Genomic DNA, 24,067 nt, shown 5'->3' with positions numbered 1-24,067 from the left:
GTAGCGATTTAAAAAGTGTGACGAAAACATCTATATATATTTCACATTTCTTCCTAATTTTCAATACCATTCCACATCACAAAGACTTTTTAGGCTGTTTTGAATACCATCTGTGTAACAATTTACCTCCACATGACATCTGAATTTTAGACATGCATTATGAGAGGAAAAGATAAGGACACGGAGATATTCATCAATATCCTAATTTATTTTGATCTGTTTCTGACACCTTAAATGATGAAAGCAAGCTTATTTCACATTTGCAAACTTGAACCAAATACTTTGTCTTGAGGAATTAGATTACAGTTTCCATTGATTTATAATTCTGGAAAAAAACCCATGACAACAAGTTCTCACAGAAAGTATAGATTTAGATTTTGAGGACCTCAGAAAAAAAAAGGCAGTTTTACTTGTGCTTCCAGGCATCAGTTGTAGCTGTATTCTTTCTGTACACATCCTGTTTTTTCACTGCTACTTGTTAAAAAGTAACACAGGTTTGTCCTTTAGTATGAAAACGTTCCAGATGTATCTTTATTGAAGTTAGATGTTGATTGATAAATAAATAATAATTAAAAAAAAAGATAAATTGAAAAAAATTGAATACCTGCTAAGGCTATTGGGACTTTCACGGCAGAGTTCTCCAGCTATTAGCTGTTCTATCACAAAATATGGTCCTGTTGCAACCACAAAATTTAATACATTAATAAAACCAACTGATCAATACAGCAATACCAGCAGTTGGCCATCTGTAAAGTTCAACGCTTAATCATAATTAAGTCAGGAAAAGCTGACAAATACAGGCATAAGAAATCACACAATAACAATTCAGAAGTAACCAAGCACCCTAAAATCATCAATCTGGTCAATTCTGACACTGCTTTCAGTGACATCTAAATTAGTCTGGAATAAAAATTAATCCCTAATGCACATCTTTTCCAATTATCAAATTAAGATTTGAGTTAAACCGATAAATGCAGCAGTGTTTTAATTACATTAAACCACACAAAATTCCCAGTTAGGAAGAGTGTGTGCACAGATAACTACTTGTGTGCCACACATGAAAAAAAATAATGTAATAAAAAGAGTGGTGTGTTTTCTTTCCCATGCAATGCTGTGCTGCTATCACAGCAACCCCTGTTGGTTGGTAGATGGGTATAAGGAGAACATAAAATGTACAGCTTTGGGTATGATTTCCTTTCCTAGGGCACCAGGTGCTTTAAATGCCACCAGAAGGATGCTCTTGGCAATGCCATACTGTCCAACATGGCTTGGCATAGATTAGCTCAAAGCTTTTGTGTCTTTGCAGACTTTGATTAAGGGCCAGTGCTAGAACTCCTATGGGCTTTTACTTGATCCAGTGTTGCATAGGGATTTTTTTCCTTTTTTTTCTCATTACAGCTGCCAAAAATATGCCAGTTAAGATAATTATGTTTCAATTTAAATTGGTAATTTAATGGAAAATTTTAAATCAGGATGTAGGGCAGGATTTTACTTCCAACCCTATCCCATAAGCCCTTTTATCTGTTGCAGACAATTTAGGAGCCCAGTTTCCTATTTTTGGCCCTCGGTGACACCAGGGAGTTTAGAAATCTCCACAGTTTTGCAGGATTCTCACCTCAAGCTCTTTTAAGCCTGCAAACCTCACCTCAATTTAGTTCCATCTGTCTGCTGCTGGATGTTTCATTGACTATCTGAATTTTTGAGTCACAATACACACCAGAACCAAACTATTCATCAAGACATTTGCTCCCTTTCAAAAGGAGAGGTAGAAGAGCCCAAGATATTCTGCCTCCCATGGCTCTGTTGCTTTCATTATTTGTTTTGGGGCTGACACAGAAGCCTGGCAGTCGCAACATACTGTAAGGGGAATCATCTTCCTTTGTTTGGGGCGCAGTGTGTACCGTCATTTACATAATAAAATCCTCACACAAATAACAGATGGTGAAGAGGCACTCATGTTGCCACATGTTGGAAGCATGATGTAGTTCCTTGATGAACTGGTTTCTTTTACTTTTGCCTAAAGACGCCTACCAGCTATTAAACCTCGGGAGTTAGTCAGCTGGTCAGGGGTTTAAGGACAGGCAAAAAATCCGTCTACAGAATTTTCCTGCTTCTAGGAGGAGCAAATGTTATGCCCTGATGTAAATGTGCAATCCATTGCAAATGGTTTCCACTACCATGAAAAGTAAATAATGGTCTCTATTTTTAACACTCATCAGGCTGAAATTCTTCACTATAGAAGACAGAAAATGTCATTATTCCGCTGGGTCTGAGCTCTTTCTCTCTCTTTTTGGAATTCTTTTCTCAGCGGAAGCTTGGGACAGAGAGAGCTATGATAATGCTGTATATTAGCAATATCAATTCTTGGATGCATTACCATTAATTCTATGTGCAAATTAAGTGCTGGAAAACAAATGTCTGTCGCTTGAAATAACAGCCACAGAGGCTGTATACAGTGCAGTGAAATAAGATCACACCACATCCCCTAATTAGAGTTAATGGATCTGTTTCTGATCCCATTTACACTGATTTTACAATCATGTAATCCATGCTACTGTCTTGAGTGTGGCTGGTCTGTAAAAAGAATCAGTCCCCAGGATGACCCAGAGGGTATTTAAATGAGTGGTCATTTAGTTGTCTAAATGCTGCTGTTTAGATACAGTTTTCTGCATTGCTGTAAGGGATGAACTGCTGCAGTTTCACTGCAGAGGTTGGGATGCTGAGACAGGCTGTGGGAACTCCTGAAGATGCCTTGTAAAGGCCAGATCTAAGCAGGAAAAATGTCCCAGGACATGGGATTTTAGCTGTGGGGAGCAGACACAGTGGGATTCGCTGAGCACCTCAACACACCAGGTTGAGTCCTTTGCCCTGTCCTCATTTGGAAAGCCACATGCCCTATAGCCCGAAATCAGCAACTCTGTAGCTGCTGTGCAAAGCAGACATGACACTCACAAAACCTTTAAGGCAAGAAACTCTGCTGTGGCAACCACCTGCTTCCATCTTACCCCCTGTATTCGTTACTGCTGCTCAAAAATGACCAGACTGTGCATTTCTGTCTGCCTCATGCCTGCTGCATTAAAACCTAAAGACACAGAAATTCTGTATAACAGATCTGTTGGTCAGGTGGGACTTCCTTCAGGGACATACACAACTAAAAAGATCCAACTCTCTAAAAAATCTAAAAAATCCCAAAGCAAGCCCAAAAATTTAAGGTTTGCATGAAAGACTACCCTGTGATGGCCTTGAGCTCTTATTCAGACTGTAAACCTGATGTGAATATTTCTTAATGTTTGATTAGCTCTGATTATCTCCTTTGTGTTTTGTGGGGTTTTTTGGTTGTTGGATTTGGGAGTTTTGTTTTGTTTTTGCCACAGGAACCTGTCCCTAAGGCAAGAATATTTTGAACTGGCAGTTTTTTTATCTAGTGCAGCTTAAGGAAGAGTTGCAGGTCTGATTATCCCATATCATGGAGCCTTGATCTGCAGTCTTTAGAAACCAGGAAGTATGTGGGTATTTTTCATGCATTAATGCACTAGTATTGACCAGCTAATTTGAAATCACATGCATCTCATGTCCTGACAAAAAAACAAATGCAGCACATCCAGAGCCACAGATTTACGAGGTTACAGAAAGATACAAGAAACAAAAGGCAGATAAAATTCCTTCATATATTTTTTGCATCAAGGTCAAATATTAAAGGTGTCCCTCTCTAGAAATGCTTTATGTGATGCTGATGATGTCACCAGGAACTTACTACTCCTTAAGCAATTTTCACCTCTGCAGGTTATATTCACAGAATATTATATTCTACTTGGGTAATCCCACTGAACTCTCTTCAGTTAATAGACAGTGTCCCTTCTTATTTTTCTCTGACTTCTTCACCACTCCTCAAAACAAAGAGACAGAAACCTGAGGACAGAGAGGGACTGGAAAAATGTCTTGTGAATGATTAGGGAATTTGAAACAGGATTTTGACTAATTTCTTCAAGAGAATCTATATCTGACTGACAGTAAAAATAAATTATTTTCATTTCTGCTTGTTCTATAATTAGAGCTCCATAGATACAGCCATACATCATATATTTCAGTTTTTACAAATACAGCTCTTAAGCATAATATGCTTGTAATATTATTAATGGTGGTCAAGCAAACAATACTGGGACCAGAGTGCAGCTGTAACACTGTCATATGGAGGTGATTCTCAAGCTGTAGCTAACATGCATGTTAGAATTAAACCTCTACTAAATAAAAATAATGTGATGGAATAATTGAAACCAAAACTGACCATCGTTCCTGAATGAGTAATTTCCATTTCTCCATTTACAGATTATATAAGCATCAACAATTTGCTCATAAATAAATGTCAGGAAAATTACTTTAAAATTATGCATAGAACTTAAAACTAGGGCATTAGAATTACAATCTGGATTGCTGAGAACTGAATTTAGGTGTCTTGTCTTAATATTGACATACAACATTGACTGCAAAATCAAATGCCTATGTTCTTTCTGTAGGATCTCTCTCTCTCTCTCATGCACTGAAGCTAAGATATGCAGGAGAATGATGAGTACAAGCAGAGAACAAGCATATCATATTACCATGATGTTCACTCAGGATTGAAATAGAACTCAGGATTTAAAGAAAATCATTGCAGAAAGAAAGGTATTTAAAGCAATGGTAATGAGTCAATTCTAGACAAAAAGGGACAGTTGTTTTGATAAACATTTTGATTTGAAAAGGGATTGGTTCAAACAGTTGAAAGACTTACCCTCACTCTCACTTTTATTATCCAGAAACAGGTTTAATTATATCTTTTTAATGATATGTTGTATTTCCAGCTCTAGACACATAAAATGAATAAAAATTTAAAAAAATAAAAGCAAGAAAAACAAAAAAAACCCAACCAACCAACAACAACAACAAACCGCCCCCCCCCAAAAGCCCCCAAAACCCAACCCACCCAAAAAAACCAACCAAGAAACCCAACTTTCCTTTAAGAGATTATTTGTTTTTATAGAAATTTCCATACTTTCCAGGCCAGTTTGCAGTTGGTATTAAAGCCTTCCTTCTCTGGAAGAAGGCACTGTCATGTGTGGCATGACCATGGCTGTATCTGTCATGATAACTCTGCTGCTGACGTACCCATAACACTCTACACCATGCTTCTCTTGACACTTTTTTCCATTTTTATTCTCCTTTTGAGTTGTTTCACTTACTATTTCTCCCCATTTTACAATTTTTGTTCAGCTCCACACACTTGTTTTACTACTAAAAGATTGATCTGTTTTATACTTTTAAAAGATACCTTAAATTGTTATTATCTCATTTAAGATTCCTAACTGATGCTGTCTTGGACAAATACAAGCTTCTAATTTGTCTCAGTTTTACTCATTTTTCTAATGTCTTGAATTCAAATTCAGATTTGTTCATCCTCAAGGGTTAGATATTGTCAAGGACGCCTCAACTTCAGCATGTCTGTGACATCACAGGCTAAAAAAACTCCTATGTTTTTGTTAAAATCTATTTCTGCTTTTTCTTAGGTATTTATTGCAAATCCCAACCTCAGGTATCTCTCCTTACAAGCAATTATTTATCCAAAACTTATTTCTTAATAGCTCTAGTTCCAGGTAAGGACTTCCCTTGTCTAAAAGCCTATTTCCTATGCAATACAAAATAGAATAAAACAATTTTAACTGTCACTTTATTGAAAACACAGTTTCACTGATGTGTCTACTGGAATTTCCTTCCTTTTGACACTGACACAGCTTTTGTACTTGTACATAGAGTGAAAAGTCTACACTGTCAGTAAAGCATAAATCCAAGAATTCCATACTGGTTGTCTTTTGAGTTTCCTTTTTATTTTTCCACGTTTGTCATCCAGAGAGATCAGAAATAGTTCTAAACAGCCCTTTTTCACCCTTCTCAAAATTCTTATTCTGGAATAGCTGCAGTAAGAGCAGGGAGTAATGTCAGTTGAGAACAAATCATGACAATTTCCATGTTTATGTATAAAACTTCTTGTAAGCTAATTACAGAACACATGAATGCAAGTGTTGTCAAAGTACAATAACCTAATGGTGGTTTCTGGGGCTTTTTTTGGAAGGGGCAGGGTGTCTGATAGTATTTGGAAATATCAAAAGGAAAAACAATCTCATTATGATTTAACCTATCAACAGTTCATTTATATGGTGGAAGTTTAAGCTTGTTGATTTCCACTGCTGCTCTTCTTGAAGTAGCTCATAAGCAGCTCTTCAGCTTTTTACTTCAGCTATTGAAGGCTCCAGAGAGACACAGTGTCGCCACCTGCCGAGGCTTGGCTAGCTCTTCTTGGGGCAGTGACCTTCCCTAGCGAGTCGCCTCTAAAGAGGCAGCCTCAGTTCAGGTGGCGCAGGCACCCCAGTGCAGTGATTTCAGCTCTTTTGTGAAGGAAAGCCCGTCAGCTTGAACCGGGCTTTTAAGCCGAAGTGGCTCTCCCTGGGGGAGGCGATCTCAGGTGACGCAGAAAGATCACTTGGGAGCCAAAGATGATCTCCTAGAATCTTCCTTATTTCATCCCCGCCGATGACTCGAAGACCTTGAGGTGCTCAGTCAGCAGGGTTTTATACCCTCACAAAAAGGGGCGGGGTTTCATTAACAGCCAATGTGATTAACAGTTGAGAAAAAGAACCAATCAGAGGGTTCGTTAATAAACAAATTAGGGGATTGAAACTTGCACCAATCAGGGAAAGATCTGAAATCAACCAATCAGGGAAGGGATTCAAAACGGGCCAATCAGGGGACAGAACTGGGGTACAAGGCAACATCCAATCATAAATAAGACAGTTAACAGTACCAGGAGGTATGTAGCTAGGGTAACGGGGCTGGCCAACCCCCTCTGCAGCACCCTCAGAGGCTTGGTTCCCCACAACACAGGACAATGGAGGGGGGGAGTACAAGAGCTCTAGAAACCATGAAAGGCTGTTCCAAATATATCTCCTTTTTGCTTTGCTGTTATCCATCAGCACTTATGTTTCAGTAACAGCAATATACTAGCAAAATTAGGCATTCTTCATGCTAACAAAACAGAGAGCCTGTCATGGTACCTAAAGACCACAATAAAATTGAAGACACACCAACTTTTCCATTTTTCAGGTTTAAATGTGTTTGATAGATTACTCATTCAACTCAATCCTTCAGAAACCAGGGTGATCACCTCAAGACCATCACATCTACTTTGTTGCCTGCTCTTTCTGCTAAATACTTTTTATGTCTTCTTTATTCGTCTCTGAGTGCTAAGCAATTATTTGAATAACATCATCTCCTCTATCAAATAATTTACTAATCCCTTTTTATACTGCAAATTAACTGTCTCTAAGTGAAACTGTAAATCTACACATGCAGTTTTCTGGGTCATGCCTTGATGGTTCACGAGATGACAGGGTCCTTGTTCTTTCTCCCATCCCCTTGAAGAAGGAATTGATCTTCCATAAAACAAAACCCCAGCTGTATGACAGGAAATAAGATATTCACAGACATCTTAAAAACAACAACAAAAAAATTCCAAGATATGCATTTGCAAATTAACATTGGATTTCCTCTTAACTAATTCTCATTCACCTGTTTTACTGATCTCAAGTCTCTAATGAAGGAGGAGATTTTGACTATGACCATTTTCCTTGCTATTTCAATTTACTCCAGCATAATCCCCTGAAATGAGGAACTTTACTGAATACGGAGATATTATTCTTCTCATTTTAAATACAGAGAAATACTAAAAGCCACTAATTCCTACCAACATGCTAAAAATTCTGGATGACCAGGTTGTCAGTGAATCAGGTCACACAGCTTTCATTACTCACAGCAATACAACCTGATTGTTGCCTGCCTCCAATCCTCCAATCCTAACAGGCAGTTTCCTTTTTGTTTTTCTGTAGCATTTTTTGTTTCCAGCATTGAATCAGTTAATATGTGAGGATGCATTACCATTGAATGTTAGCACATCATTATATGTCAGAAGGTAAATACTTCCCAAAGAATTTTGGAAACATAGATCTCTGCAGACACAAGCTGTATAAATTCCCAGCCTCATATCCTTCCTCCTTTGAATCAGAAACAGGAACTACACAGTGTGCAAAACATTAAAACTGGTACTGAAAGAACAGAGAAGTAGGATCACAGGCAAGAGATAGATACAATATAATTGTGACTTGTCAAAGTAAAATAATCCAACTTTTATAGATGTATTTATCCAAAAATTTCACCTGTGGAGGGGAAAAAACAACAAGAGTCTCAATTTGAAGTCTACATATTTATGTACACAAAACTTTATGTTTTGGTTCAGACATTTCCTTATCCATAGGCACATAAACTCCCTGTAGAGTTAAGCCTCCATCAACAGGGCTGATGTTTTCAAATTTCCTTTGCAATGTCCCCACAGATGTACCTTTCTCCTGATGCTCAGTGCACATACCTCAACAACTTTTACATTTATTCCTAATCTTTCCTGTTCAGCTCTGTTTAAAGCACAGAAATATCAAAAAAGAAGAGAAAGAAAGAAGGAGTCTCTGCCTGACCAGAGCTGAAGGCATTCTCCCAGGAGACCAGCATCTAGTCTTGTTTTAAGTGAGTGCATGCAAAGGAACACCTTCAAAGTGGGAGATCAATAGTTACTGCTGGCAGACACTGCTGCCCTTTTATCCCACAGGGGATAAAAATGGATCCAGGGAAGAAGGTGCTTAAATCTGGATCCTTTCTTCTTTGCTTGTTGGGTAGTCTATAAGTTGAATCCAAATTATGAGTCAGGAATGGACTGCTTGTATCTTCTCCACACAAGCCTGGCTGAAGCAGGGAACTGAAGACAATGGTAGCTGAATCCATGCATCTCACAAGAAACCTTAAGACTTAGCAGGCTCCTGGCATTGTCACTCCGAATCTAAACTGTTGACTAGAGGAGATTTATGGCTCTTTTTGTCTGTGATTTTTGGCAAGCTGTCTAGAAATTTTATAGTACAGCAGAGAATTAAACCTTGACATGCAACATTCTGGCCTTGCCAGTTAAATATGCCTATCTGAATATTAAAGAGTTACATGCTACTGAAATGCAACTTGCTCCCACTCCCTCTTCAAAAGCAAACACCAGCTTGGTTTGGTAAAAATAAGGTGCCTAAGATTGGCTTATGTCTCACATGCAGGTCTATGACAGTACTAAATCAGAGTAAACCTGTTTAAAATGTATTTTCTTCAGTGGTAGTAACCCCAGCATATCCTGATCATGGATCCACTTGGGCTCATCAAGGCAACTGCTCACAGTGCAGGTTCCCTGGGACTGCAGGTCATTCTGCAGAAACTTATCTACCTGGAGAGGCCATATTTCTGGCTAAAAAATATCTCCCCATACCCTTTGAAAGAAACAAAGTATATAAGCATTACTAAAAGATACAGAAGTTTTCATTAGATATTTGTGCACTCTTTATTCAAGTGCCTGCTTTTCAGATATTTACTCTAACACCTCACCTGACCTATAAAAATAATCATAAATTTGAAGAGGGTGATTGATCCTTCATCCACATCCCACACCCCTAGTCCTGGCTTAAGACTCAAAATATCCAAAGGTTTGCAAGAGTGGTTTAGAAAGGAAAGTCCTAAGGAGTGCAAGAGGTGACATGGGGTTATTTTATCTGAGCCTCTGTGGGGTTTGGCCACTTGGCAGATTGGAATCAGCCTGAGGGATACAGCCCACTCCAACACTGTTAACACCACCTCCATGTATCCATCCACCTCATCCTCGTGCTCTGAGACCATGGGCTGGGACAGGCACCCACACTAGTCAGCAATTCTAGCTCCTTGCTTCCCACCATCTCCTTCCACCAGCTGAATTCCCAAGTTTAAACATCCTACACACACACTGGACTAATCTTGCTGCCACTATGCAAAAATAACTGGAACAGGCATTGGACTCTTTGTAAATACCTAGAAAATACTAAACTGATAATACCAGCTGAGTTCAACTATTAACCCCAATAATTTTGCACATGATGGCAGAAAGAAAAAGACATCTGCATTCTCCCTCCAGGAGCTCTCTAATTGTCAAGAAAAGTAAATGCACTCGCAAAAAAAATTGACAGAACTTTGCCCCACTATGCTGTGGAGAGATATGACCTACCAAATGAGGCACCAGTCTGGGCACAGGGGGACCCTGGTTCGATTTCCAGCTGTGTTAGGGTTCTAACACACAATTTTGACTACATTGTGTCTGTGCATCGGTTTTCTCCACCTCAAAAGGGATTTTAATTTTTCCTTAGTTTTACCCTGTAAAGCACTAAATTCTACAGACATGAGAGGGAGATATTATTGTGCTTCACATCTTTATCTTGACTATTTGAAAATGTATCCTTCCATGCCACTGGCACTGCTCTTTGGTTGTATGTCAAGTACTTTTCCATCATCCAACAGCAGATCAACTTTCTGGATAGTCTTCAAGATTGTTTTACAGAGCACTTGAGACTATTTTGTTTTAATTTTACTTCTTTTGTTGCTTATTTCCTTTAAACATTTTAACCTTAGGGATTTGGCTAAGCTATGACTATTAAAAAATTATACAGCAATATGTAGTTTCTGTTTTCCATTTAAGCTAACATTTGAGAAAGCAAATCTCAAAGGGTTGAATATACCTTCTCCACTTTTCTGATTCTTTCCCCATGAATGCTGCTTTCTGTCTGAGCAACATCTCTTCCCTTTGTAGAATGATTATTAAAGCCAAATGTTGCTTGAAATATGGAATATGTTTGCCTTGCTTCTAGAATTGAGAACATAGTGAATTCCTTACTTTCCTGTTTGTCCAAGTTCTGTCATCAGGTTTACATAAACAAGTCAGGTAGTCTTTCTTGAGACCAAGGAGATGAGTACAGGAAGAAACCAGATCAAAATGAAGTTACAGGAAATAGGACCTTTTGAAAAAAAAACCCCAAAAACTGCATTTTTCTAGTCTCCATTCCAGAGAGGCCCAAACTGCTAAAGTAAACTTCATCTGTCAAAAGCATGGGTAATCCAGGTCATAATCTTGTTTTCAGTCCCACCCTCTGTCATTTAGTGTTCTTAAAGCCACAGCATTTCAAAAATTACGCATTTTTGCATCTTAAATTTAATACAGAATTTAGAAGGCTCTGGAAGGGTTGAAGCCAATCACAACTTGCAAAGAAAAAGAATCCTGTGATCAGCTGTAGCAAAACTAAACAAAAGGATTCAAAAATTGATTTTAAATAGTGCCATAAACCTTTAAAACTGGTCTGGAGTTGCAACTATGCAGCTCCCATTCCATTTCATAGAGGCTGTATATTTGTGTTGCATAAGTTGCTCTGAAGAACTTCAGTCTGCACACTTAATGCCAATATCATATGCAGTGGTTCGGCTTTTTCCAATGGGTGCAGTTCCGGCCAGCCCTGCCGCCACTACATCCAGGGGCTCACTTTGCCAGAGGCGTGGGCAAACTCGACCAAGGTGCGGATGGTGCGCAGAATAGAAAGGCGGGACTCTCAAGAGGTGCAACAAGGGGATGCGTGTCCCCGAGGCAGCGCTCCGAAGAGAGACGCTGGCCTCAAGATGGCACGGCTTTTTATTGAGTAGGTTCGGGGGTGGGATCGCGTGGGACCAATTAAAACTCTTTGCCAACGTATAATGAGGGGATGCACAACTTTTGAACCAGTAACAGGTAACTTGGGGAGGAGGAATACATGATGAGGGGGTGGGGAAGTTATATAACTTAAAGATTGACAGGTAACCGAAAAGTGGTAAACAACTATTATGGGATGGGGTTACCAGGACAACCAAGATTTTGGCGGGAAGGTTTGAGGGGGGGGGGAAGGAAAGTCTGAGGGAAGGAGAGAAGGAGAGGGAAGGAGAGGCCATCTTAAACAATAGTAAAAATTACAGAATTATAAAACACAAATTATAAAACCCAACTGGAATTGAATTTAAGCACCACCACATCTCCCCCTTTTTTATTTTTTTTGTGATGGATTTTAGTATTGTCTGTTCGGGGGATAGATTTTCTGTTCTGTGAGCCACCTCTCATCATCAGTCTCCGGTGAAAAAGTCCTCTGGGTCAGGGTATTCCTCGTCTTCCCATGGCGAGAGTTGCTGCATCTCGATCTCCTCGACGGGAGGAACACTGGCCCAGACGTTGTTCACGCTGAGTGACGAGGTGGCTTCAGTGATGGTCTTTTTGGTGGATCTTCGGATGATGCCAAATGCAATTCCAATTATAAATAACAAAAACAAAACTAGAAGTCCAGTTTTTACAGCAGAATTGACCCAGCCTGAGAGTCCCCAGTTCCCAAACAGTTGGTCAAACCAGTCCTCCTGGGGCTCTCAGTTGGTATCTGACTGGTCTCTCCTGTAACTTAAAATATAACAAAATAAATTAATCAACAAAAAGCCAGTGAGGAATGGGGAAGGAAGGAGCGGACCTCTCTTCCTCCGGACCAACGGGCTTCCTTTTTCTTCGCCAAGTGACATTTTTCACCTGATTATCCGACTCCTTGGAGGCCCTGGGAACATAAGGTCTCACCCACTTGGCCGGCACCCATTTAAGTCCGGTGGGTGTCGATACGCAGGCGTACCCGCGACCCCAAGTGATTAAATCGTGTGGACCTTCCATTCTCATGGTCTCCGGGTCCTTGACGAGAACTGGCGGCTTGGATTCTAATTTCAAATTTGGGTTCCCTCCAAAGTGCCTAATTATTGGGGGATTCATAAGTTCGAATGAACAATTTAGAAAATTAATTGTGTATAAGGCCCTGGCTAATCGAATTTGGGGTGACTCCAATTTCAGAATTTGTCCCTGTTGATTGAGGACTCTTTTGATGTTTTGGTGTGTCCTCTCCACAATTGCTTGGCCTGTCGGGGAATAGGGGATGCCAGTCTTGTGTTCTACTCCCCATTGCTGGAGGAAGTTGCGGAACTCCTTGGAAATATAGCTTGGCCCGTTGTCCGATTTGATGACCTTAGGGATGCCTAGGAAAGAGAAGGCTTGGAGAAGATGTTTAATGACATCCCCTGCTTTCTCCCCTGTGTGGGCGGATGCATAGACTGCTCCAGAAAAGGTGTCCACAGACACATGGACGTACTTCAGCCTCCCAAACTGAGAGACATGAGTAACGTCCATCTGCCATACCTCGTTGCTGCTCAGCCCTCGGGGGTTTACCCCGGCATGCAAGGTTGGGACTGCATGTCGCTGGCAGCTGGGACACGTCGCCACAATGGCCTTGGCCTGATCTCGGGTCAATTTGAATCCTCGGACCAGACCTGGCACATTCTGATGGAACAGTTGGTGGCTGAGCTTTGCCTGCTGGAAAACGTCAGGCAGCGGGGCCTTCGCGACAGGGGCAGCAAGAGCATCAGCCCTCCTGTTTCCCTCCGCTATGAACCCCGGCAAATCCGTGTGCGACCTGGTGTGCATCACGTAAAACGGTTGCTCTCGGTGGGAGATTAGCCTTATTAGCTTCGAGAGCAACTTAAACAGAGCAATGTTAGTCACTTCTTGGAGAACTGAGTTCTCCGCTCTGGACACTACACCTGCTACATAGCTCGAATCAGTTACCAAATTAAATGGTTCAGAGAACCTTTCGAAGGCCCTGACGACTGCGGCCAACTCAGCAATCTGAGGGGATCCTTCCACCTCAGCAACATCAGACTCCCACTGCTGAGTCTGAGGATCTTTCCAAGTCACCACTGACTTGTGGGACCCTCCGGACGTGTCTGTGAAAACTGTCAAGGCTTCGAGCGGTCTTTTGCTCTGAACACTCCTTAAATTTAATTTAAATTGAGCATCCGAATTAAAAATTTTGTGGGCAGGCCGATGGATTGAAATTTGTCCAGTGTAACTGTCCAGGGCAAACTGAAGTGCTTCGTTCTCTTGAAGCAAGTGCTCTAACATTGCTTTTGAAATTTGGCCCGAATTCAACCGAATTGGTACGTGGATCACCTCAAAGTCGCAGCCAGCCAGTTCTCTAATGCGGATTCTGGCTTTCCGGATCAATTCAGCCATCAACTCCTGTGGGCGTGTCATCCTCTTGGACCTGTGATGGCTGAGAAAGACCCATTCTATAATAAGAAGAGGATCTCTCCCGCCTCGGTCCTTCCGGGGTATGCTGGTCACCCCATTGTCCCATTGGAATATCATTCCATGGAGGTGCGGCAGATTTCCTAGAATGACAAATCGGAAAGGCAAATCAGCATGGCATCGATTTGCCTGTCTGGTGGACATCAACTCTTGAACCTTTTCCAGTGCTTTCCGTGCCTCCGGGGTGAGTGACCTAGGGGAACTCAGCCCCTCTCCCCCTTTCAATAAATTGAAAAGAGGTGCTAGGTCCTCGGTAGTGAGACCCAGCCAAGGCCTCACCCAGTTCAAAGCCCCACACAGCTGGTGCACATCCGCTAAGGTCTCAATTTTGGTTCTGATCGCCAATTTTTGCGGAACAATGGTCCGCTTATTAATTTCGAGGCCAAGATATTTCCATGGTGGCATCTTTTGAATTTTCGCTTCCTGCAACTCAAACCCTGCAGCAACCAGTGCAGCCACTGTCAGGTCAAGCGCATGCGTCAACAGATCGTCGCTGGGGGCGCACACGAGCACATCATCCTCATAAGGAAAGATGATGGCCTGGTGTGCAGCTGCACGCACGGGGGTCAGCAAGGAAGACACGTACCACTGGCAAATGGCGGGAGAATTTTTGACTCCTTGGGGAAGAATCCGCCAGTGATACCTCTTCCTCGGGGCCTCTCGGTTGATGTTAGGAACCGAGAACGCAAACCGCGGAGCATCGTCGGGGTGGAGAGGAATTTGAAAAAAGCAGTCTTTGATGTCGATCACTGCCAAATTGTAATTTTGGGGCAACATGGCTGGGGAAGGCATCCCTGGTTGGAGAGAGCCCATGTCCTCGATGACCTCGTTAATTTGTCTGAGGTCCTGGAGAAGCCTCCATCGGGTCTTATCCGATTTTTGTATTACGAACACCGGGGTGTTCCAAGGAGAGGTGGTCTCCTCTATGTGACCCTTCCGGAGTTGCTCTTCCACGAGCTCATTCAGCGCCTTTAACTTTTCCTTAGAAAGCGGCCACTGCTCCACCCAAACTGGAGAATCCGTTTTCCAATTCAGTTTTTGGGTGGGGCGCAGTTCAGTGACCGCAGCCCAAAGATTTTGTGGAGGGTCAGGGAATTCAATTGTTGCCCCCCACTGGGCCAGGACATCTCTCCCCCACAGGGGTGCTTTGTAATTCAAAACAAAGGGCTGGATGTTTGCCAATTGCCCATTGGACCCCTTAATTTGCACCATGTGCTTTGATTTTTTTGCCAATTGAAGGCCTCCAACACCCTCAACTTGCTCCACCACTGTCTGCAACGGCCAACGTGACGGCCATAGGTGTTCCGGGATCACCGTTACGTCCGCCCCCGAGTCAAGGAGACCTTTAATGGTGGTGGTCTCCCCGCCCACCCTTAATTTGCACACCTCCTCAGGTCTGTCATGTGTGATGTTTATGACTGTGTTTATCTGGGGGTGGCAGGTCCTGCAGTCGCCCTCAGGACACACCCTTTCAGGGAGTGATGGTATTGCCTGGGCGACTATCTGTCCCTTTGACAGATAAATGGGTGGAGTCGTGCAGCGGAGCCAGAGTTCAAACCACTCGGGATCCGCAGGAGTGGTTTGGGGAACAATCTCGATCTCCGGCGGGGTATGTTTACAATCCCCCACGACTACATATGTTGTGCCAATTTTGTGCCAGGTACCTCTATTTCTAGATACCGCCACGCGGTGCCATTCATCATCACGGATCCACAGGGCATCAGACAACTGAAGATGAAAGGGCACTCCTTCGCTTGTTGTTGTCAAGGACTTTCCTGCGAAAGGAACAGGCACATTTGGGTCAGGATCATCAGGTGAAGGACTCCTCAAAGGGGAGTCTCTTGTCTTGTCCGGTGAATTCCCTCTCAGAGGGCTCCTCTGCTGCCTCTGGGAAGAAAAAGTCAAGTCCGTTAAAATGTCATGTCCGGTACAACTCAAATCATCATTCCCCATTCCTCCTCCCCCGGCTTGGGCCACCCGATTGGGGTCATCGCACTGGGTGGCTCCGCGCTCCCTCATTCGTTTTTTTGTTGGGAGCGTCCTCCCCTCCCATTTCCTCCTCCTCCCTCTTTGGCTTGTTTAAATTCCTGAAACTCCCGTCTCAGGGGACAAGCCTGCCACCAGTGTCCTTGCTTGCCACACAAGGCGCAAGGCCTGTCAGCTGAATTTCCAGATGGACGCCTCCCTTTTGGTACCACGGCCGCGTTGTTCTGATGGATGGTTGGGGTTGCTGCGGTTGCTGCATTCACGGTTTTCCGTCGCTGTTCCGGCCTTTCAGGTTTTGCTGATGTCATCAGGGGGACCACCTCAGTTACCACCTCGACATAGTCCTGTAATGTCGGCTTGGGAATCCGTGGAAGGGTCAGCATGGCCTGTTTGCAGACTTCGTTGGCGTGCCTGAACGCCAGCAACGTGACCAGCCTCTCCTTTGCCACTTCGTCCTCTTCCTGCTGCTCTATGGCTACCGTTAGCCTTTCCACAAACAGCAGGAAGTTTTCCTGAGGTCCCTGAAAAACATCTGAATACGATTCCATGGGGCCGGAAGGCCGCATGGTGGAAAACGCTTTCACAGCAACACGAGCAATTTGCTTCAACAACGGCTTTGGGAGGCTTTCAGCTTGTTTTTGTGGCATCTCCCATTCTCCCTCACCCATCACATGTGCCAGTGTTATCATGTTCCCTTCATTGTCCACAGCTGTGTCAGGGTCATTTGACCATCCTGGGAGAGCGTCCTGCAAGTGCCTTTTCCAGGTTGCAAACCAGAGCTGATACTCAGTTCTGGAATGCAAGCACCTGAAAAGGTACTTGATGTCATGGGGGACAACCTCACTCCCGGTAACTTGGCCATCTAACAAACCAAGGAAGTACGGACTCATGCGGCCGTACTCCTTGAGGGCCTTCATGAGTTCCCTGACAACATTCTGGGACAACTGCTGCCACTTTGCCTCCTCATGCCCTCCCCTACCCCTCCTGTAGGTAACTGGAGCGATAGAAGGGACATGGGGACCATCACTTCCTGGATCCCACCCCTCCCCCTCAAAGCCCCAAGCGTGGGAACCGAAAGAAGGGGCGTGGGAACCGGGAGGCAGTGGGTGGGACTTGGGCGTCACCAGGGGGGGTGGCTTGCGACGGGAGGGGGGCGTGCCAGGGTCTGGGAAAGGCACGCCTTCGGAGGAGTGGTTTTGGGTGGAGACTCGGGAGGAGCGGCAGGTGGGGGGCTCATAGGAAGGGGTTTCAGGACAGGGACAGCCTCGGGGAAGAGTGGAAGGGGACAGAAAAGGGTCGGTGGGAGAAAACTTGGGGGACTGGGAAGGGGAAGGGAACGGGGCCATGGCGGCGGCGGCGAGCGGCGCCTCCGGCAGCGGGACGGCGGGCAGGGCGGACAAAGAGAACAACCGCGTCAGGCGGCCGCCGCCATTCCGAGCCTCTGCCGCGCGAGCGCTGCGTGCCTGCGCCTCTGCCGCATGGCTGCCACGCGGCTCTCCCGCGTGGGCACCGCGTGCGCATTCCACGCGCGCGCCGCGCGCGCTTTCCGCGTGGACGCCGCATGCGCCTGCCGCATGGAAGCCGCATGCGCATTCCGCATCGGCGCCGGGGTCTCCTTCCGCATGGAAGCCGCGTGCGCCTGTCGCATCGGCGCCGGGGTCTCCTTCCGCATGGAAGCCGCGTGCGCCTGTCGCATGGGCGGCGCGTGCGTCTGCCGCATGGGCACCGCGTGCGTTTGCCGCATGGAAGCCGCACGCCTGTGCCACGCGGTCGCCATGCGGTTCTTCCGCATGGACGCCTGCCACGCGGTCGCCGCGCGGCTCCGCGCCTGCCGCGCGGGCGCCGAGCGGCTTTTCTCCCGCGCCTCCCGCGCGGGCGCCGAGCGGCTTTCCCCCCGCGCCTCCCGCGCGGGCGCCGCCTGGCTCCGCGCGGGCATTCTGTGTGCATTCACCTCCATTAACAGTGAACCGAACTCGGGGTTTGTTTAGGGAGGTTTGGGGAAGGGAAAATTCCTCGGGAGCGTGGCCAGTGCTCCGTCGGACATCCCGGGCAGACTGCCCCGTCTGTCCCGGGCGGGGGGGCGGCGTCCTGAAGGGGCCAGGGCTGGCGGGCTGGGGTATGCCCGCTGCACCCTTGAGAATGCCGCGGGGGGGTGACGGGGAGCGGGATACAGAACGGGAAGAACGGGGGGAAACAGAGCTTTCTCCGGGAGACTGCTCTTTCTGCACTCCTTTCATGTTTTTCACGGCAGTTTGAATTTGCCGCGACCAGAACAGGTATTTCGCTGCATTTTTGTCCCCGGACACAGCTAATTTGGTAAGTTTTAAAACGACGGGCTGCCAATATCGGGGCTCCGTCACAACTTCTGGGTTCGTTTCGGGGAAATGCAGACAGAGCATGCGCACAAAACGCTTCAGTTCTCCTTTAGAAAACTTAACCTTATTAAAACTGAGAACACCAACAAAACAACGAAAAATGCCTTTCTCCTCTGCCGAGAGCCTGGCACCCATTTTTCACTTCCAAACTGTACCGCAACACAAAATAAACTAAAAACCGAATCCCAGCACTAAAAACTCCGGTCAGGCAGCCCCCCCCACTGCCTCCGCCCCGAAGGTGCCTCGTAAAACAAAAAAGCCCGCTTTAAACCCCGTCTGTGCCCGTGCGCAGACAAAAAGCGGGGGGGCTCCGCGCCGGGACCCGCCGGGTTCGCCGCGCCTTCCGCGGTCCCGGTCCAGACCGGGAATCGAACTCACGTCTCCCGCGCCCGGGCCGGCAAAAAGACGAGCACAGCGCCACTCCGGTCCCGCGATCCCGCTCCCGGGGCAACCAGCTTCACCGGGAATCGAACCCAGGTCGCAGCGGTCAGAGCGCTGAACCCTAACCACTACACCACGGGCTCTGCCGTGTTGCTCCCGATCTCGCGGCCCCGGTTTCTTCCCGCGGCGCGCCCGGGTCGCTTCCCCTGATCCCGAGCGCTGCTGGGACCGGCTCAGAGCCGCGAAAACTCAAAACATAAAGCAACAAAACGAAATAAAAACAGGAACCGCGAAACAAAAACCCGAGAGAGGAAAACAACCCCCCCCCGGGCGCCGCGCGGCTGGATCCCCCCAGGACAGTCTCTCCTGGGCTGGACCCCCCTTTTTGGGTAGGGTGAGGGCAAGGGGCTCACACGCTTACCCGTCCCTGGTTCCTGCGTGGAAACGGCGGTCTGGTTTGGGGATGGATCCGCACTGAAAAGGACTCTGCTGGGTGCTGCAGAGCTCCCCTTTTCTTCCTCCCGGGAGCGCACCTGAAGGCTGCTTCCACTAGGAGGCGCGACGACAATGAAAAATCCGTAAAAGGTCCCGACGGACCGGATTCGAGCACGTGGCTCTCAAATTGAGGGCACAGCGTCAGAGCCGTCGCCGTCGAGCTGCCAGTTCTTCGCCCACGCGTGACAGCCCCGCGTTGGGCACCAGCTTGCAGTGGTTCGGCTTTTTCCAATGGGTGCAGTTCCGGCCAGCCCTGCCGCCACTACATCCAGGGGCTCACTTTGCCAGAGGCGTGGGCAAACTCGACCAAGGTGCGGATGGTGCGCAGAATAGAAAGGCGGGACTCTCAAGAGGTGCAACAAGGGGATGCGTGTCCCCGAGGCAGCGCTCCGAAGAGAGACGCTGGCCTCAAGATGGCACGGCTTTTTATTGAGTAGGTTCGGGGGTGGGATCGCGTGGGACCAATTAAAACTCTTTGCCAACGTATAATGAGGGGATGCACAACTTTTGAACCAGTAACAGGTAACTTGGGGAGGAGGAATACATGATGAGGGGGTGGGGAAGTTATATAACTTAAAGATTGACAGGTAACCGAAAAGTGGTAAACAACTATTATGGGATGGGGTTACCAGGACAACCAAGATTTTGGCGGGAAGGTTTGAGGGGGGGGGGAAGGAAAGTCTGAGGGAAGGAGAGAAGGAGAGGGAAGGAGAGGCCATCTTAAACAATAGTAAAAATTACAGAATTATAAAACACAAATTATAAAACCCAACTGGAATTGAATTTAAGCACCACCACAATCATAACTTCAAATTTATTGCTCCATTTAACCTCACTCTGACCACTAACTGATTCCCAAATTCCACAATTCCAGAGCAGCTTCAAATACCAATTTTTACAAAGAAATGTTTCAGAAACAATACCTTTCTTTTCCTTGAATATTAAGCATAGATTCAGAAAGAGATTTAAAATCTTATGTGGTTGACATATTTGGTTTACAAGCAGTTTTTGTTCAGTTGAGAACAGGGTAAGAGTCAGCCTGGGAATATTTAGGTAAGCCCAAGAAGCAACATAAGGCAACAAGGCAAAAACAAGGCAAAAAAAAAAGAAATCTAACCTGTTCCTAGTCATCACAATAGTTCTGACCCACAGATTCAACATGAAAAAGCTTTGAGAAGCTTTAATATAAATATTTTAAATTCTCCCTTCATTAAACTGGCATTTTACTGAATGTGGATCCATTCAGAAAGAAAACTACATCCCCAAATCCCCAAATTTTACATCTACACATGGAGGCCAATTGCTTTGCTCTCTGAACCTCAGTTCTGACACTGAATTAACCATTATTTCAACTAAATTACTTTTCAAGGGATAAATTTCAGATACTCTATCCTTTTCTTTCATTATTTTCCATGAGGTTTACATGGCCAAAAAACTAACTAAAATAAAATGAAGTCAAGCTTTCCAGGAGGGCCAAACCAAGTTTTTTTTCTCTCCACAGTCCTTAGCAACTGATAAAGAACCAGTGATGTTCTGCACGAACAGGATTCCCATGAACATCCACCATGGGATCATCATTTTTCAGGACAGTTAAAAACTACCCACAAATATCAGGACACACCACCTAACAAAAAAATCACCTAGTTAGATCTTGGCCAAACATTGCTTACAGAGGTGAGGATGGAAATAGATGGCACAACATGTTAGGAGACAATTCTGCATAAGGCCCCCAATTCACATGGACAGGTTTGTTTTTTCAAAGGCTTACCTATGGCTACAGCCATTATTTGTTTATAGTTATACCATGTACAGTAATAAGTGGCTGTTTTATTGATGTCCAGAATATGATTTAACTCCTAGAATGCTGGTGGTTTCAAAACACGTTGTTCGAAAAAATGCTGTGCATCTATGGGAGATCTTTAATGAAATTAATTTCCAGGATTTGTGGGCTAGTATAAGCCCTACTTACTATGTTCAAAAAGGACATAACTAGGACAAACCTCACAAAAGTCACAACATTAGTTAGCTGTTATGATTTAAGTACCTATTTCCTTAAATAATTGATAACTGGTACTACCGATTATGCAGGAGAGAGGATTTTCACTGTAACTTCAAAGATAAAAATAGATTTTACCAACGTAATTGTCCTGGCTTTGCCTTAATTGAATTTTTTTGGTAATGAAGAACCAGACTAAAATCCCCACAGAATGTAATAGGATAGAGTTCACACGCATGTTTATTTTCTGATGGATTGAATTAATGACTGGCATGTGCAAAAGGCTCTTTAAATCTTCACATAAAGTGCAAGCTTCCATAATTACAAAAGCAGAGAACGGGGATTCTCTCACTCCAGCATTGTAAATGAGTTCACAGGATCCCACCACTGGGTCTAGCAGTCAGAAACAAGGAGGAAACAGCAGCCTGTGAGATGGCAGTGAAACAGTAGGAAAATGCTAGGGCTGGGTGAGTGATGCCATGGAGGACAACTGTACATTACGAGAATGATTTGGCATCTTGAAATAAAAATCTCTCAGAAAATACAGACCCCACACTAATTCCTTCCAATTAGTTCTCACGGGCTCTGTTTCACCTCATTTTCTCTACATAAGAATTTGGCATTCTGTACATTTATAGCAAAAGTTATGTTAACTGATTTTTTTTAGGCATTCACTGCATTATTTTCAGTTCTGTCTAGTATAAGCTTATCTCTGTGTATGTACAGAGAGTAGTATCAGAAATAAATGTGGTATCAAACCTTATTTCAAACATCCACATAAAAACTCTCTTCCTGCTTCCCCTTTACCTTCCTTTTCCTGGCCAGCCATCTTCTTTTTCCTCCCTCCCCTTTTCACAGGTCTATCCATCTCACCTCCCTATCTTTTGTTAGCCTTTCCTCTTCCCTCCCTTCCTCTCTCATGTCTTTTATTGACTCTTACTCTCCTGTTTGGCCCTCCGAATTTGCTTTTGACTAAAATGTTTTTGATACTATTTGAGTAGATACAAGCTGAATGGATACCACTGGCACTAACCACTTCTATTGTGCTGCAGTAAACAATACTTTGCTTTTTCACTGCTGCTCCTGCTTAAAATAATGCATTGTGCTCAGATTACACTCACTTTATATATATATATTGTTTCAGTTAATAGAATGCAACTTCAAATTGATTGCAGAAGTTTCAAAGGAATGTTGGAGCAGAGGAGATACAAACCAAATCCAAGAGGGTGAAAAATGAAAGAAAGAAAGAAAGAAAGAAAGAAAGAAAGAAAGAAAGAAAGAAAGAAAGAAAGAAAGAAAGAAAGAAAGAAAGAAAGAAAGAAAGAGAAAGAAAGAGTCTATCCTTATAACAGTACATACTGTGTACACGAAGTAGAAGATAATAATTTTAAAAGCTCAGACATACAAAGAGTGGGGAAAAGGGTTTTGATTCCGCCTATGGTAGAGGATAAATGTCCTAGCGAATTCAGCTTCCACTTCATCAATTAAATTAAGGAACAGTCCTAGTATATCCTGATATAAGCAAACTTTTCCTCAAAGCCTCTCCTCCTGGTCTTCCCCTTCCTCCTTGACTGGCCTCTGGATCCCAGAACAAGCAGAAGAAGGACAAGAAAGCAAAGAGGATGAACAAGCATGGAACTGTCACTTTTGGTTTATCCAGAGGTTTCCAGAAGTGGCTTTTTCTGGGCACAGATAAAGTTAGGATAACTCAGACCTTAACTTATAAAAGCAATATTTTAAATAATTTTTAAAATGTCCTGTTATGTGTATGTTTGAGAGAATGAGGAAGAAAGCACATTAGCTCCAAATAATCTGTTATCTGTTATGGAAATATATGGAAATATTAAGCCTGTGAATGCTGAATCCATCCAGAGGATAACTTCTTCACTGAAATCAAGCCTTATAGGGAAAAAAAAAAAAAAAAAAAAAAAAAAAAAAAAAAAAAAAAAAAAAAAAAAAAAAGATACACATGCCTCTGCTAACACATATATGGAAGAAAGGTTGATGAATAAAAAGAAGTGAGAACAAAAGTGAAGAGATAGAAAGGAATTTAATTTAAGTAATTGATTTGAAAACGGGCTATGTTTGTCATTCCTAACCTTCTTTGTACTGTATAGCAACAGCAGGATGAACTCCTCTTGATGATGATGATGATAATATCAGTTTGGTGTTAGCCCAGCTCCTGCACTATCAAAGCATTTTATCTGTATATTTTCTTTTTCATTATTAGAGGGGCTCCTTCAAAGAAGGTTATTTTTATGTTAATGTTCTTACCCATTCTCTCTCCATCAACATTCCTTTTCTTTAAGCTACACTTAGGAGAATTTGGCAGATTTTCCTCTCCATAGAGATAGGGAAAATGTCACTTTCCCTCTTAAGCTATACTTAGGTCTTGTTAGATACAGAGGAGGAAGTCCAGAATGATGACGAAGGATAATAGTTATAATGATAGAGTCTTTGCTCATTTAAAGCTAATCCAAGAAGCATAAACCACGAGCAGATTTGAACCTGCATTGAAAACAATTGTTCCTTTGCCTATCTACTTGTCTCTTTCAAACACATGCTTATTCAAGTCATGAATACTTCAGCAAAATAGGTTTCTTTACTTCACTTTATCCAGTGTGGTCTCTCCCACACCCATGGACTATTTCCTGGTTAGTTTCCTTTGGAGGAACTTTCCATAAAAGTCAGCTTGACAAGTTGTCTCTTGGTGGTGATGCAAACCCAAATGCTGCT

At 44.0% G+C, this 24,067-nt stretch overlaps 1 protein-coding gene across 1 annotated transcript in view; it reads right to left on the bottom strand.

The window, feature by feature from the left end:
• Window positions 1–644: 644 nt before the first annotated feature.
• LOC310906290 (uncharacterized protein) overlaps window positions 645–24,067 on the bottom strand; it is a 374,899-nt gene continuing 351,476 nt past the window's right edge. The window contains exon 4 of the mRNA XM_083855442.1: window positions 645–674. Within this exon, the coding sequence (XP_083711568.1) occupies window positions 660–674 (15 nt within the window). The 3' untranslated portion in view covers window positions 645–659. The remainder of the gene's footprint in view (window positions 675–24,067) is intronic.

Source organism: Zosterops lateralis, assembly GCF_965231275.1.
Source record: "Zosterops lateralis genome assembly, chromosome: 2".
NCBI lineage: Eukaryota > Metazoa > Chordata > Aves > Passeriformes > Zosteropidae > Zosterops > Zosterops lateralis.
Note: the sequence above shows the minus strand (reverse complement) of the source record. Positions and strands in the feature narration are given on the sequence as shown.